At 46.4% G+C, this 17,180-nt stretch overlaps 1 protein-coding gene across 1 annotated transcript in view; it reads right to left on the bottom strand.

The window, feature by feature from the left end:
* LOC115092856 (peptidyl-prolyl cis-trans isomerase-like) overlaps nt 1–17,180 on the bottom strand; it is a 41,178-nt gene that overhangs the window by 14,411 nt on the left and 9,587 nt on the right. Inside the window, exon 2 of the mRNA XM_029604221.1 lies at nt 5,748–5,778. Within this exon, the coding sequence (XP_029460081.1) occupies nt 5,748–5,778 (31 nt within the window). The remainder of the gene's footprint in view (nt 1–5,747; nt 5,779–17,180) is intronic.

Genomic DNA, 17,180 nt, shown 5'->3' with positions numbered 1-17,180 from the left:
CTGGCAGCAGACAGCCCAAATGCAAGAGATTGCTCCTGGACCCCCAGGGACTTTTGGCAGGTCTTGGGGGGGGGGTCAGGAGGGTTGTAAGTTTTTTTTTTTTATGTATTTGATCCATAAGATGCAGACATTTTCCCCCCACTTTTGGGGGGGCAGTGCATCTTGGAGTGAAAAATACAGTACATTTGCAAGTCTTGAATATTAAAGCTGAGTTTTCTGAACCAGAGGTGACAAAGTCAATCATAAGTGGTTCTTCAGGAAAGATCCTCCAGAGGAGATCTATACCTCATCTGGTGAGAGAAGTCACCAAGAGAAGATATGAGTCCTCCAGAGAGGATTCTGATGTATTGTCCCCTCAGGGTCATATGGGGCCTCTTCCTTGTTAAGGTCCCCTGGAAGCTGGTGTGAATGGCCCCTACCAAGGCCTCTAGGTACAGAGATATGCCTGTCCCAGGATAGGATCAGGAAACCCTGGCCATGGACCCAATGGCCCTGTAGGTGCTGATGAGTCCACTGAGGAAGATTTACAGTAGCCAATAATGGGTGTCACTCCAGAGGCTAAGGAACAGATGGCCCTGGCACCAGCTGCACTGGAAGGAAACCTAAAAGGACATCCAAATGCTATAGCAGGGGCACCAAGAGCAGAGACTGGCATGAGGACTGGTGGCAGTTTGATACCCCACAGGGCTTGGAGCACTGCCATCTGAACCCTGTGGTCCAACTCCTCCTGAAAGCCTGAAGTTAGGACAGGTGTCACCAGTGTCTCCCCACAATCCCACGGTGGCTTGGTGCCCAACACTTATTGGAGGAACAGCTGGGACTTCTGGGTCTGATAGAGGATGCCTCTTCCCCATAGGGTCATTTTGGTGGTTGTACAGCAGCTGCTGATGCCACACTAGTCCTGGGGCTGTGCATAGAGTGCAACCAGTCACAGCAGTGGTGCTCAGCCCAGTCTTTCCCTGGCACTGAGGTTGAAGACTAATGTCTTGCAGCATGACAGCGCTTTGCCAGCTACCTCAAGACTGACCTGCTGAGGGATTGCATATCTAATGGCTCCCCTTGGCCTCCATGTGACTATACCTCCAATGCCAAAGTAGATTAAAAGCTTTTTGAGTCCAAGAAGTCTGCTCACTCTTATCCAGCCAGGCACAGCAGCCTTTGGGAGATCATCTGATTACAGATAAATCACACGTCCATGGGTGCTAAGGTACTTGTGATGCCCCCAGGCAGTAGATACAGATCTCATGTGGCCAGCAATAAGGTCTGAGGGTACTGGGGACACCATCAAAAGTCAAATACTGCCATGAAACAGCTGGTGGCCACTGAGAAGCAACATGCCAGGAAAAGCAAATTTGCTTACCGTAAATGGTGTTTCTGTAGATAGCAGGATGAATTAGCCATGCTGTCATGGGAACTGCCAATCAGGGCCCAGGAGGCGGAGTTTAAGAGTAGAATTTTTCAGTCTCTGCGGCTGCACGTGTGTTCCCACGCAGGAAAGAAAGATTCTCCTCAGTCTGTATTTAAGCTTGAGCGCAGCTGACGAAAAAGTGTGGCTACCAGGGAGGCAGGAGGGTCTGCCTGCTATCTACGGAAACAGTTTACGGTAAGCAAACTTTCAGCCCTGCTTTCAACAGGAAAAAGTATTAGCCATGCTGTCATGGGAGTCCCAAGCTCCCAGTCACGCTTAACTATTTATCCCTTGCATGGTGTGTACCTGTGGTAATCGCTTGTTTTAATTAAGCAATGTGTAGAATCTCCTGTCCCAGCCTCACATCCCCTGCTGACTGCTTGTCTATGCAGTAATAAGAAGTGACGACCATGTGGCTGCCTTGCAAATGTCCACTGGTTGCACATTTCTAAGATGTGCTATGGAGGTAGCCATGGCTTGAACTTTGAGCTGGTGGGAGCAAGGGGAGTTGTAAGTTTTGCTTGTTGTAACAAAACTGGATACACTGTACAATCCAGTTTGAGATGGTTCTTTTAGCCACCGGTAAGACCAGGGCATTTGGGTTGAAGGAGACTAACAGCTGAGATACACGATTTGTAGAGTTCTCTTGTAATATGCCAACGCTCGCTTACAGTCTAGGGTGTGTAACAAGTGTTCCGTCATTAGAATGAGGTTGAGAGAAAGGTGGGCAACTTTATTGGAGAAATTACTTAATTTCATTTTCCTTAGTGTAGACAGACTCCGGACCAATGGGTATAATGTACTCCTGCTAGCAGTTGGAGATGGATCAGATTTCAATCTGACATCAGCCCCTAGTACATATACCCCTGCAGGAAGTGCAGCTCCTCAGTATTCTCCTTGAAAAGCATTGTGGATGTGTGACTGACTGATTAACTTAATTTGGTTAACTTAAATAATTTCATAACTTGGTTAAACGTTAAAAACTTGATTAACTTTAACTTGAACTGGTTGATTGACTATAGCTGGAGACCAGTGTTTACACCCGGCAGGGTGGATGCCCTAGATAAAAAAAATGTGGCTTACCCTTGAATCATTCGAAAGACCATGCGTAATGGCAGCCAAGGGTGGGATGCAGAGTCCATCTGTCTACACTAAGGAAAACAAAATCAGGTAAGTAATTTCTCCATTTCCTAGCGTGTAGCAGATTGATTCAGGACCAATGGGATGTATAAAAGCTACTCCCGAACCATGTGGGAGGCTGCCCATGACCCACTTAGAGTTGTCCTTGCAAATGCCGTGTCCTCCCGAGCCTGAACATCCAGACTGTAGAATCTGGAGAAGGTATGGCTGGAAGACCATGTCGCCGCCCTGCAGATCTTGGCAGGTGACAGCATTCTAGTTTCTGCCCAGAATACTGCCTGGGCTCTGGTAGAATGGGCCTTGACCTGTAGAGGTGGTGGTTTGCCAGCTTCTACGTAGGTCACCTTGATGACTTCCTTGATCCAGTGGGCAATGTTTGCCCACGAGGCTGCTTCCCCTTGTCTTTCTGCTGTGAAGGATGAAGAGGTGGTCCGATTTTCATACGGGTTCCGACATGTTGAAGTGGCACAGACTACGGGCTTCTTCTGAATTCAAGCCATCCGTCGTTGGTAGTGAGATGGTCTGGTTAAGGTGGAAGTGTGAGATCACTTTGGGGAGGAAGGAGGAAACAGTGCGTAGTTGGATGGCTCCCGGGGTGAGCCTGAGGAATGGCTCACAGCAGGACAGTGCATGTAGTTAGAGATGCACCAGGCTGAACAAACTGCCAGCAAGAACACAGTCTTTAAGGTTAACAAGCAGAGGGACAGTCCTTGGAGGGGTCTAAAGTTAGCTCCTGCTAGGAAATACAAAACAAGGTTGAGATTCCAGAGGTACCGGCCACTTTAGTGGTGGACGAATGTGTTAGACTCCTTTCAGGAAGTGTGACACGTCTGGGTGAGAGGCTATGCTGTCCCCCTCACTCTTGGAGCCGTAGCATGACAATGTGGCCACCTGTACCTTGGGAGTTGAGGGACAGTCCCTTCTGTAAGAATTCCAGGATCATGGGAACTTTAAATGAGTGTGGCTTGATGTTGTGGTCTTCCACCAGGCTTCAAATACTCTCCAAATCCTTATGTACATTAAGGATGTGGAGAACTTGAGTATCCACTCTCAGGCAGGCCCTCAATGGCCAGACCATAAGAGAATTGAGCTGGGTCCTCGTGGAGAACCAGACCTTGTAGCAGGTCCCTGTGTGGAGGCAGGGGTAGGGGCTTCCTTGCCAGTCTTCATGTCTGCGTACCAGGGTCTTCTTGGCCAATCTGGAGCCAAGAAAAGAACTAGCCCCCTGTGTTTTTGTATCTTGTGAATGATTGCGCCCAATAGGGGCCACGGCAAGAAGGTGTATAGTAGGGTCCCCGGTGGCCAGGTCTGTACCAGGGCATCGATCCCTTGGGACTGCTGTTCCTGCCTGCAGCTGAAGTATCTGGACACTTGGGCATTGGATCTGTTTGCCAGAAGGTCCATGTCTGGTGTCCCCCACTGATTCACTATCATTTGGAAAGCTGTGGATGACAGCCTCCATTCTCCTGGGAATAGACTTTCCCTGCTGAGGAAGTCCACTGATGTTCTTTCCCGGCAATGTGGACGGCAGAGATCTCCTGGAGATTTGCTTCTGCCCACGCCATCAGGGGGTCTATTTCTAGGGACACTTGTTGGCTTCTGGTTCCCCTCTGTCGTTTGATCTAGGCCACTTGTGGCATTGTCAGACATTACTCTGCTTTGTCTCGAAGTCTGTGAGCGAACTGCAGACAAGCTAGTTTGACTGCCTGTGCTTCTAGGTGATTGATGTTCCATCCTGCCTCTTCTGCGTTCCACTGCCCTTGGGCGGTTAACTCCTTGCAGTGTTCTCCCCAGCCTTGTAGACTAGCATCTGTGGTGAGTAGGGTCCAGGTAGCTGGTTCCGGACTCTGCCCGGGAGTGATAGATGTACAGTGTAGTTCTGAGACCATGGGCTCCACCGTGATAGAAGTGAGCGTGTAGGGACCTCATGTGGGCTTGTTGACCATGGCACAAGCCCACATGAGGCCCCTACAGCACTCACTGGTTGATAGCATCTAGTGTGGATGCTATCAACCCGAGGACCTGCAGGTAATCCCACTTTGCCCTGATCAGCCAATTGTCTAGGTAAGGGTGGACGAGGATTCCTTCCTTCCTCAGTGTTGCCACCACCACTATTACCTTTGTGAACGTCCAAGGGTGCTGTGGCTAACCCGAAAGGTAGTGCCTGGAACTGGTAGTGATGGTTCAGGACTTTGAAGCATAGGTATTGCTGGTGTTCCTGATGAATTGGGATGTGTAGGTAGGCCTCAAAGATCCAAGGATGTGAGAAACTCTCCTAGTTGTATCACCCTTATTACAGATTGTAGGGTTTCTATGTGGAAGTGGGGAATCCTCAGGTGGCAGTTGACTGAGGTCCAGGATGGGCCTGAACGTCCCCTCTTTCTTGGAGACTATTATTCCATTTATTTTATGTCCAGTATTTTTTTTCTTGTGGAGGCACTTGGGTTATGGCCTTGAGCCAGTAGTCTGGACAGTGTAGCTTCCACTGCCACCCTCTTGAAGATGTCGTGGCAGGGGGACTCCACGAACTTGTCTGGAGGGGTATGCATAAAATCCAGGTACTACCCCTCCAAATGATGGCCAGGACCCACCTGCAGTAGAATAGGGCTAGTCTGCCCCCTATGGGCATTCTAGTTCAGAGAGCTGGGCAATACTAGCAAAACTATGTTTAAAGAACCCAGAAAAATAGCACCAAAAATTTGGCTAATCAATGTTCTTTAAACAGTTTTGCTAGTACTGCCCTGCTCTTTGTGAACTAGAATGAGTGTTAAAGATGTGTGCCTTTTTGATGTATGAAGGTTTTTTATATATGCTGCTCAATATTGGATCTTTGTTATGAGTCCCCCCTTATCTTAATTTTATGTTACAGCTTATGAACCCTGTTTTAAAGTCCCTCCCGATGCAGCCATGTTTGGCAAAACATGGGTCCATGTTGGGGGACCCTGTCTAAATTGTGCCTCTAAGCAATGGAGTTGCCGCCAATAAAAAGTGCATATTAAAACCAATTTCATGCTGTTGAGGGGACTCATTGAACTTAACTGCATTTCCCCTGCTGTTGAATGCTTGAAGTGCAGTTCTTTGCTCCTGCATTTGTGTTGTAAATATTGGATAACATGTCAGATTGGGCAAGAAGCAACAAGTAAGGAACCTTGATCTTTTGACATTACTTAACAGTATTGCATTTAAAGAAAATGTATACCTGCAGTCTTCGGAACAACATCTTTCCTCAGCTGTGGGAGAAAAAAAAAAAGGATAGTTACCTTAAGTCACAAAAGCTCATCTGAAAAGACATGCAACCAGGCCAAGTTAGTTTATTCATTCCCTCCCCATTTATTACAGGTGCTACTGGATTTGTTTTACTCTTAAGTCTACCCACAGATCAGTCTCCTGGGTTATGCCTCCCTACCAGCAGACAGTCACTGACACTACATAAACCAGTGTGCCACCTGCAGTCCCTCAGTATTGACCTGTACCCAAGCCAAGATGAAAACAATCTTAATTTTCTAAGATAAGCAAACTCACTCCCCTCCAATGAGCATGAAGGTGGTTGCCCAAAGAAAACACTTGTTTCTCAAATTTAACATTAGTGATCAGCCTTGAAACACCTCCCAACAACTTGCACTATAAGCAGCAGACTACCCCCAGTAAATGGGTGGGTCTCTGAACTGATCTGTGGTACAACAGGAACAAAAATCAGCAGGTAACCACCAATTTTTTTCCATGTACCCAGATCAGTCCAGATTCCTGGGATGTACCTAAGCTCCCCTTACCTTGGATGAGGGCTGGGGAGTTCTGCTCATAGAACACAAACAATGAAAACTGGATCCCCATATCCAAGTGATAATGCCTAGCAAAAGCATGCAACTTCCCAGTAGCTGCCCAGCAAATTTCATGCTGAGACCTGTTGGGACTCAGCCCAGGAAGTTGCTGGAAAGTGTCAAGTGTGCCACTAACCCCCTGGCAGCAGGCATCTTTTAGAAATGTTAAGTCAACCACTTTCTTCAGCTACTGCACAATTCTAGCCTTAGATGACATATCCCTTCTTTGGGCCACTCCATGGAACAAAGGTGATCTGATCTACAAAGATCTATGGAAATCATAAGTGACCTTTAGATACCTCAATGGAGGCATGCAATCTAAGAGGCAAAACTCCCCTTGTAAGGTGTAAGGAATCAGAATCCAAAACACACTGGAAGCTGTCCACAATGGACCACCAAGACCATCTCAGGCAGAAGAGGCATAAAGATACCCACAAATCAGACATCTGTAGGAAGGGATCTCAGCATGACAGCATGACTTAATCACAGCTCATTAGAGAATTGGGTAAGGCTTGGTCTGAACCATTAAGGTCTAGATTCAGATTCCAAGATGAACAAAGGCTCTGCACCCGAGGATGCAAGTTTTTAGCACCCTGAACTGAAACATCCAGATGTGTTGGCAGAGGATTCCCTTGCACCTTACCCTGGAAACCCAGTGTTTGATACTTACTCTCAAAGAGTTAAGCCATCCCTTGACAGAGCCTCTATAGAAAAGCCAAGAGTGTCACCATAGCCTGAACAGACAGGCTGCACTCCCAACAGCAGACCATGACTCAAATCCTCCAAATTCACACATAAGGATGTAGAAGATTACCTATCCTGCAATAAGGTGGAAATAACCACTTCAGAATATCCCCTCCATTTCAGATGTCTCCTACAAAGCAAAGCCACCCAACCAAAAAATATTGGACCCTGATGGGAAACAGTCAATATCCTGGATCAACATGGCCATAGCAGGCCCCTGAGGTTTGATCTGGGAAGCATGGTTGATATGATCATTCTGGAGCTACCAAGATCATGTTGCCCAGATGTTTCTCTGCCTTATAGTCCTGGTGCTTTCGGATCAAATGATACAAATAGTTGGGAAGCTCAGGATTCCAAGTTTGTTTTCTTTGTAAAAGAGCATTAGTTTACTACAATCTAGTGTATGAAGTAACTTTCCCTCTCCTTGGCATGAGGTTTAGGGAAAAAAAGATTGGTAATTCTATGTTTTGGTTAAGATGGAACTGCAAAACTACCTTCGGTAAGAAGGATAGGAGAGTTCTGAGAACTACGTTTTGGTGAAAAAACTAAGTATGGTGAATAATGTACTAGTGCTTTTAGCTCGCTGACCCGTCGTGCCGAAGTTACTGCTATTAGAAACACTACCTTCAAGTAAGGTACTTTATATGTGCTGATTCCATAGGTTCAAAGAGGGGGGAAGCATGAGTTGTTCCAGGACTGTTGATATCCCATGGAACAGGAGGTTTTGCAACTAGGACAAAGATGAGATAGTCCTCTAATGAAATGAGATAGTAATGGATGATTGGATATCAGTGTATCATTTAATGATCTATGGTATGTGCCTATGGCATGGAGATGAACTCTAATGGAAGATGTGGCTAGCCCAGTGTATGAAGGTAATCCATGAGTTGTTCTGGTAGTCTATTGGTGATATGTTATTGGATATGCACCAATTAAAGTAACATTTTCATTTCTAACTGTAGTTCTTCCTTGTTGAAAGTTTCCTGGATTCTAATAAAATGAATTGTATAGACTGAGAGACTCCTTGTTCTGTTAATAGGAGCTGTTCAACCTCCAAGTTGTCAAGTGGAGGGATGTGTGTAATGGGTATAGAAGAGTCCCGTGATCCTGAAGTAGGAGATCTGGACGATTTGGTAGATGTATTGGTTCTTCCAGAGATAGTCTGAAAAGGAAAGTGTACCATGGTTGTCTCGGCCAGGGTGGGGCAATGAGAATCAATTGAGCTCTGTCTGCTATGCACTTTTGACTCGTTGTTAGAGGTATGGGAGGAAAGGTGTATAGGAGGCCTGTCTGCCAAGGAATGATGAAAGCATCCTGAGCTATCCTGAGGTTGCTGGGTCTTATGGAGCTGAATTTGGGGACTTGTGCATTGATGTCCATTGCGAAGAGATCGATGGGATTCCCCATCTTGTGAATATGCTTTGAGCTATGTCTGAATTGAGTGTCCATTTGTGAGGATGAAAGATTCGACTTAACCTGTCTGCTCGTGTTGGCTACTCCCGGAAGGTAAGTCGCTTGCAGATGAATGCAGTGTTGATGAGCATGTTGGTAGATATGTCTCTTTGCAGAGGGACCAAGAACCAGACCCTCCTTGTTTGTTGATGTATAAACATTGCTACTTGATTGTCTGTGTAGATCATGACTCTGCAGCCCTTTAGGTAATCTTGAAAAAAAACCAAACTTGTAGAGACTTTCGGATTGCTCTGAGTTACAACAAATTTGCAGGCTTTGTTCTGCTAGTGTCCATACCCCTTGGGTTGAGAGACCATTCATGCGGGTGAAAAATGCGACTTAACCTGTCTGCTCTGGTGTTTGCTATTCCTGGCAGGTAAGTTGCTTTTAGATTGATGGAATGCCTGTGTGCATATGAAAAATGTGTAGGGCTTCGCTGCAGAGGGGCCATTAACCGGACCCACCTTACTTGTTTATCTACCTTATAAATGGCCTGTGACCGACGGCCCGCAAATGCGCAGTAGAGCACAGCTCTACTGCGCATGTGCGGGCAAGGATGTCGATCAGAAAAAAAAATGGCGGTGGGGCCGCAGGAGCGGGAGGAGAAGCAGCGGCACCGCGCGCGCGCGGTGCCGCTGCTTCTCCTCCCCAGATCTGCCGGCAGATCTCGGGGGGGGGGTGTCACTCCCGCGCCCCCCCCCCACCGAGATCTGCCGGCAGGAGCGGGAGGAGAAGTAGCGGCACCGCGCGCGCGCGGTGCCGCTACTTCTCCTCCCCAGATCTGCCGGCAGATCTCGGGGGGGTCACTGCCGCGCGCGCGGGAGTGACCCCCCCCGAGATCTGCCGGCAGGAGCGGGAGGAGTTAATGGAGCCGGGTGAGGGTTGCGGGAAGTCGCGCTTACGGCGCCGGGAGGAAATGGAGGTGGGTGAAGGGAGGGAGGGAGGGAGAGGGGGGGACTGAGTGGGAGGGAGTGAGGGAGAGGGGGGACTGAGTGAGAGGAGAGGGAGGGTGGAGAGGAGTGGGTGGGGGAGGGGGGTGGTGAAGAGTGAGGGGAGAGAGAATGAGGGGGAGGTGAGAGACAGAGGGATGTAGCCCGTTTTAACGGGCTTTACGGCTTGTCTGTATATATATCACGACTCGTCGACCTTGACGATACTTCTGAAAGGTTTTTAGGCCATTGCATTATCACTGCGTTCCAGTAGATTGATCTGCAGAGTCTGTATGGTTAGTGACCATAGACCTTGCGTCTCCCATAGGTTGAGATGAGCTCCCCAACCTTTCCGGAATGCATCTGTTGTGAGGACTGCATTGTGTTGGACTAACAAGGCTCCTTTGTCCACTGTGGATGCAAGGAGCCACCAGTCGATGTCCTTTTTCATCTAAGCTGTCAATGTTATACAGTTTTGCAATGGATGAGAATGCTGTTTCCACTCACATTTCAGATCCAATCTTAAAGGATCCTCATGTTTGCCTGCTTCAAGGCCTTTATGAATAGTTGAGGATTCCTGAAGTTGCTGTGGGAGATTCTCAGAGAGTTCCTGGATCTGTTTCCATAGATTATGCTGGTATTGAGTCATATATAATTGGTAGGCAGCAATCCTGGATACCAACATAGAACCTTGAAACATTTTCCTACCAAGGTTGTCTAGGAACCTATTATCTTTGCCTGGTGGGGTTGAAGAATGAGTTTTTACTCTGACTTTCTGTGCTGACTCAACTACTACTGAATGGTGAGGTAGAGTTTTTTGAAACCCTGGGATGTGTTGGACCAAGTATGTTGCGTCCACTCTTGTTGACCAGGGGTATGGAGCAGGGATGTTCCCATAACCTGTGCAATAGCTCTACCAGGACTTTGTGGACCGGAACTGCCAAAACCTCCTTGGGTGGGTCCACAAATTGTAGTACTTCTAGTGTCTTGTCTGGAATCATCCTCAGTGTGTAATTGGAAAGGGATGGTGTCTGCCATCTTTGACAAAGTTGGAGAATGAAAGGTCCTCTGGAGGAGAATGTCTTCTTTTTTCTGGAGGTGATGGTTCAGAGAGGACTTCCTCTGAGGATGTGAATGTATCTTGCCAAGTGTCTGGTGTATGAGGATGAAGTGGAGTAGAAGGTGTGTACTCCTTTGGCCTGGATGGGTGTTCCAGCAGGTTAGATGGAAGCAATGGTGATATTTGTGATGAGGGCATGGAACCCCTGATGGACTGGGAATTGGCTCTGAAGGTGGAAGGTTCTTCAGGATATCCTCTCCAGTGGGTGGTGGCATTGTTTATTCTGGAGATATTATTGGAATGGCACTGATAATAAGTGTCTAGTTTGGCCAAAATCAGTGCAAAGAGACAAATCTGGTATTGGCAGCGATGACATTGAGGGCCATGGCACTATTGGTATGGGCAAGGTTATGGGTTCTGGCATCGATGGAATAGTCGATGGTATTGGCAGGTTCATGGGAACCTGAGTTGACTGCATCGGTGGTGTTTATAGTCTTGGTGATGGCCTTGATGGCTGAGGTGGCACTGCAGCTAGGAGTGCATCCTTTACTGCCTGGTGAGTATATTTACCCAGTTCCGCCCGCATAGCTGGTGAGACCAGAGCAGCTATGGGGGAGGCAGTGAGGGTGATTCTGGTACTTCCCCAGGGCCCTGAGGAAGTACAGTTCTGGCACTGATGGCAGTGGGGATCACCGTGGTTTAGAAGGCCTCTGATGTTTCGGTCCTGTGAGGTTTCTTAGATTGGGACCCAGGAACCCTCGATGGATCACCGGGTATCGGGTTGATGTCTGGGTCGTGCGGCCTCCGGTGCTGTTTCTGCTTACTTTCGGTAGTCTTTTCGATAATCAATACAGACCTGAACGACGATGTAGATGGGGTTGGCGATGCCCTATCCCCTGCCTCATCAGGTGTTTGCTTTTTTAACACGACCTTGTGGATCGCTCCAGCTGGAGACTGGGTGGATGTTGACGAAGGCATCAATTGTAATTGGAACAAGTGTTCCATTTTCTCCATCTGGAGTTCTCCCTTTCGGTGTCATTTCAGCACATCTCAAGTTAACACGTCGTGCTTTTCTCCCAGACACACATTCCAAGTGTGGGTCTGATGGACATTCTGGCAATAGATCGGGCATTTTTTGAAACCCAAGGCCATAATTAAGTCGGACAGCTGTCGACAACTTGAAGGCAAAAAATGGTACGGAACGGCAAAAAAAAGGTGATAGAAAAACTTACCACGATGTTAACCTGGGAGACCCCTGCGGTTTTAATGTTTTTCCTAAGTTTTTTTCCAACTTTATGAGGTAAATTTTACCTCAGAGGACTCCTAATACCTGCAAAGCTAATGGCTCAGTGGAAAAAAAGACTGAAGGGAGACCCCTGTGGCCAGGAATATCATGGCATGCTCAGTGGGCACAGTGCCAGTCAAAAGTTTCTAGAAACTTTGACAGAAGTTTCTGTATAGGGCTCCATTACTGATGTCACCCATATGCGAGAACTAGCATCCTGCTTGTCCTGGGATAAAATAGATTCATCTGACTGCCCTAAAGAAAACGAAGTCAGATAAGTAATTTGTTTTTTTTAGCATCCAGTCAGATGAATCCAGAACAAGTGGGATGTACCCAAGGCTACTTCAATAGGGCAGGGGGATGCCCAGTCAAAACTGCATGTGCAAAGGCTGTGTTCTCAGGTTTGTACATACAGATGATACCTGAAAGGTGTGTAAGGACAATCTAACTTCTGCCCATGACACTGCCTGAGCTTGAGTGGAATGGGCCCATACCCGTCTAGGTAACTTCCCAGCATCCATGTACACAGTTGTGACTAACTCCTAAATCCAGAAAGCTATTGTAGCCCATGAGACTGGCTCTCCCTGACTAGTACCACCAAGGAGGACAAACCGGCAATCTGACCTATGCAAAGGCCCAGTGTCCCGACAATATGCTGTCTGATATCCAAGGGCTGCAACAGATTATTTCTACATCTCTCCTTGACCAGAGAGGGCAGGCAGATGGACTGGTTCAATTGAAACTCAATCACTTTCAGTAAAAAAAAGAAACTGTTCTTGGCAAGACCAGGCCTGCAGCTCAGAAACCCTATGTGCAGACATTTTCCACAAGAAACACTTGTCAAGGTCAAACTGCAAGGATAGAGTACATCATGGTCAAAATATAGGTACTATCAAAAAATCCAAAGCCAAGATGACACTATGGGGCAGCAGCAATGCAAAAGACAAAGATATGCCACTCTTTTCAGAAAAGGGACCAGAGCAGAATGAGCCAAGATCCATTGACTGGACCCTTGAAACAGGTGAGCAGTTATTTGTATCCTTAAGGAATAAAGGGCAAAGCCTTTATTCAAAGGATCCTGCAAAAATTCCAAAACAAATAGAATCTTAACTGCAGTGACTTCAAACACTCCCAAGTCTGCACATAGGCCAAGGAAACAGAACTTGCTTGCTGAAATGTGGATACTTTGTGGCAGTGACCTCCACCTTGCTAAGAGCTAGAAAGCCTAACCAAGGGCAATATCATAAGACAAAATAGAGTCTGTCCTTCATGAAGGACAGGCCCCTGCTGCAACAGGTTCCTGTGTGCTGAAGTCAAAGACAAAGCCACCAGGAGCCTCTGCAGATCTGCATACCACTGTCTCCTGAGCCAATCTGGAGCAACCAAACATCCCTTCTGTGGCATTTGATCCTTTGAATCAATCTGCCCAACATGGACCATGAAGAAAAGGAATACAGCAACTTGTCTTCCGGCCACTCCTACACTAGAGTATTGATCCCCAATGGCCTCAATCTCATTTGCAGCTGAAGAATCAAAAAAAAGTATGCAGTGTGCAAAGTTGCCAACAGGTCCAGGAATAGGAGACCCCAGTGATCCTGAATCAGCTGAAACTAGTCTGAGGATGCCCACTGTGTCCAGACTGTCCCTGCTGAGGAAGTCTGCTCTTACATTTTTTTGATATACTGTTTGGTACTGGCCTTCAATGTTTTACAAATGAAATACATATGTTTTACATGTGCAGTGAAAGAATGTATAGATGAATACAATTTGTAATCACAGTGGTTTACAGCTAGGAGACCTTGGAAGTTTACAAAGTGTGAAAATAGTAATAAAAATAAAACAGCAAATACAAAGTAATATAGCTAATTATGTAATGATTATATCAGTAACAAATTGATTTAAGATAATATTTTACCTTTTTGTGAAAATACATTTAAAGCCTACACATCTATGGAAGAGAATTTCCATGAATGCTTCATATAATATGAAAAAGAATGTTTACCTTATATGAAGCATTCAAGAAAATTCTCTTCCAGATGAGTAGGCTTTAAAAATGTATGTTCACAAAAAGCTAAAACATTTTATTACATCAGTAACAAATTGATAAGCACAATTTAAAGAATATTCAAGATCAAGCAGTTTTGTTCCCATTTTTGATTGATGCATAAATTATATATCACTGTTAGGTGGTGTTGATATTTTCAGGTTTTACATTATCTTAGCCTATGATGTGTGAAGCTGAGATTTGGAGCTACATCTCTGCCCATTCCATAGGTTGATCTATTTTCCTGCAACACTTGCTGGCTTTTGGTACCTTCCTGCTGCTTTAAGCCAGTCATTGCATTGATCAACATGTGGATTGAGCAACCCCTGCAGCCTGTCACAGAACTGTAAACATGCTAGCTAGACCACCTTAAGACATTTCTATACTGTCTAACAATATAAAATTGAACAGTTTACAATGGTATTAAAATAAATCACATCAAGAAAATAAGAAATATAGAATTAAAATAGACTAAACTGGCCTCCAGGTGATTGTTCCAGAGAAACTGCACTCCAGTGCCCTTAGCTCTTTACAGTGTGCTCCCCAACCAAGGAGACTTGCATCTCTTGTCAGGACTAGCTGGTCTGGAGGTAAACTCCACTCCAAAAATTGCCTGCAGCCATCACTGCAGTTGAGAGAAGGCTTCCATCAGCAGGTGAAGCCAAATCACAGTCCTAGAATTGGATTCCACTGAGACAGCAGGGAGAGCTGAAGAGGATACATATGCACCCTCACCCATGGCACCACTTCCAGGGTTGCCATTACCTGTAGGTAAAACCAGTCAGGCACAGTGCTCAGAAGGTGTTGAGCTAGCAACTTCTGAATTTGAGCTTCTGGAAGTAACACCTTGGCCTGCTTCATGTCAAACTGAACCCCCAGATATTCCAGCAATTGAGTAGGCTGAAGACTGATCTTGACTATGTTCACCACCTGGCCAAGCTCTTGCAACAGAGAAGTCACCTTGCAAATCACTAAGCAGCTCTTCCAGCAACTTGGTGCAAGTCAGCCAGACATCCAATACAGGTGTACTAGAAGTCCATCCTCAACTCAGCCACATCTACCACCATTACCTTGGAACAGGTTCTGGAAGTGGTGGCCAGACCAAGGGAGGTACCCAAAACTGAAAGCATCCCAGAACTGCAAACCTCAGGAAGCATTGATGTTCTAGTTGGATTAGTAGCCACAGAGGCAGTAGCCACAGTTGGCAGTAGCCACAGTTGGCAGTAGCCACAGAGGCATTCACGGAGCGGGATGCCAGTGGCCAGTGGTAGGTGTCCATATAAAGAGCAGGTAGTAAAATACTGCACAGAGCGGCAGTAGCCACAGAGGCATTCACGGAGCGGGATGCCAGTGGCCAGTGGTAGGTGTCCACCTTCACGGAGCGGAAGGATGGAGGGCTGTCATCTCCCAATTAAATAAATAATAAAAAAACCCAGGGATGGGATCCATCAGTTCTAGAGGACGCATATAAAGAGCAGGTAGTAAAACACTGCATGGAGCGGCAGTAGCCACAGAGGCATTAACGGAGCGGGATGCCAGTGGCCGGTGGTAGGTGTCCACCTTCACAGAGTAGAAGGATGAAGGGCATCCATCTCCCAATTAAAAAAAGAAAAGAAAAAAGAAAAAAAAACAGGGATGGGTTCATGGGCTTATAGGTATTACCAATTATTAGGCTTTTCAATATTTGATGATAGTTAATGTGACTTTCAAGGCATTCTTCACTTTCGGTGCATGTCCGGCATGACTCCTTGCTTCAATGACAGGGGAAAAGAAAAACTGATACTTCACACATTTCCAGCATTGCCCTCTGCTTCATGGCAGAGAGCTATGCTGCCGCTTACCCAACTAATCAAACTTAATATTTCACTTGGAAGCAGCTCCAGCACTGCTCTCTACATTAATGGTGGGGGTGAAAAGGGAATTAGAACATAAGGTTACTAAGAGCCAAGAGAAACAGTTAAGTATGAGAACAAATGTGTGAAGCTTGCTGGGCAGACTGGATGGACCGGTTGGTCTTCTTCTGCCGTCATTTCTATGTTTCTATGTTTCTATGTATAATGTGGAGATATGCCTCAGATCCAGAGGTAAGAAATTCCTGACTGCACAGCCATTACCACAGAGTGCATGTCTTCATACAAAAATGTTTCACTCAAACAGATGCCTTCAAGGTCCAAGATGGGATGAAAAACCCTCCTTTGGCACAATGAAATAATGGAAAAATCACCCTGTATTTCCTTGAGACTTGGCACTGGGACCACAGCCCTCATATTAAGGGGCCTTGCCAATGCAGTTTCCACTGCCTGTTTGTGGCAAGTGGCAGGGAGCACCAAGAACATGTTCTGTGGAACACTGAAACCCCACTTTCTTCATATCACTTCTAGGACCCACTGATCTGATTTCAAGCCACCTCTGATAAAAGGCATCCCATCCCCCTATCTCCTGTGCCCAGGTGGGTCAGCAAACCTTCACTAGAAGGCTTGGTAGATTCTACTATCCAAGCCTATACTTCTGGGTTGTTGGGGACAAAAGGACTGAGATCCACTGAAGGGTTGTGTCCTCTGAAGGTTGCTCAAGGTAAAAAATGCTTGGATCCTCTAGCATGCCCTCTTGTATGAAAGGAGTGTTGTGCCTGCTTATCCAAAGATTTGCCCCTCTCACTTACTGGTCAGTTTCTCCAACTCAAAAGGGAGCCATTAAGGGAAAGTTTGGTGAGATTAGCCTTGGAGGTCACATCAGCCAGCCAATTTCTCAACCATGACAGACACCTGGCCACTGCTATCAAAGCCACCCCACTGACTGAAGGGTAGGCCAAATCACAGCCTACCTCCACCAAGGCAGCAGATGGTTCCACAGCTGCCCTGGAGTTTACCCTAGATTCAACTTCTTGGGAGAGAAGTAGAGAGCAAGCCACCAAGGAACAAGAAGCAATCTGCAAGATAACTGCCACTGCTTCAAACAATCGAGGATGGTTGCAACCTTTTTAGCACAAGTATTCTTCAAGGCTGCTTCTCCTACAGGAATAGTAATTCATTTTGAGACTGCACACACAAGAACATTTCCACCTTGGGAAAAACAAGTGTTCTTACCACTGGATCCAGAGGGTACAGGCCTTCCAAATGCCAACCCCCTTTGAAAACAGCCTCTGGGGTACCCCATTCAAGATCGATTAATTCTTGAATAGCCTCCTTCATAGGGAAAAAGGCTTTATGCAAGGAAAACAAAATGGGATCTTTGTCTCAGACACTAAATCTGAGCAGGAACACCAAGCAGTTTGGATGGAGATCTGGATGGCTCTGATTT

Source organism: Rhinatrema bivittatum, chromosome 5 (assembly GCF_901001135.1).
Source record: "Rhinatrema bivittatum chromosome 5, aRhiBiv1.1, whole genome shotgun sequence".
In the NCBI taxonomy this organism is placed as follows: domain Eukaryota; kingdom Metazoa; phylum Chordata; class Amphibia; order Gymnophiona; family Rhinatrematidae; genus Rhinatrema; species Rhinatrema bivittatum.
The sequence above is the reverse complement of the archived record's forward strand: the minus strand, read 5'-3'. Positions and strand labels throughout refer to the sequence as shown.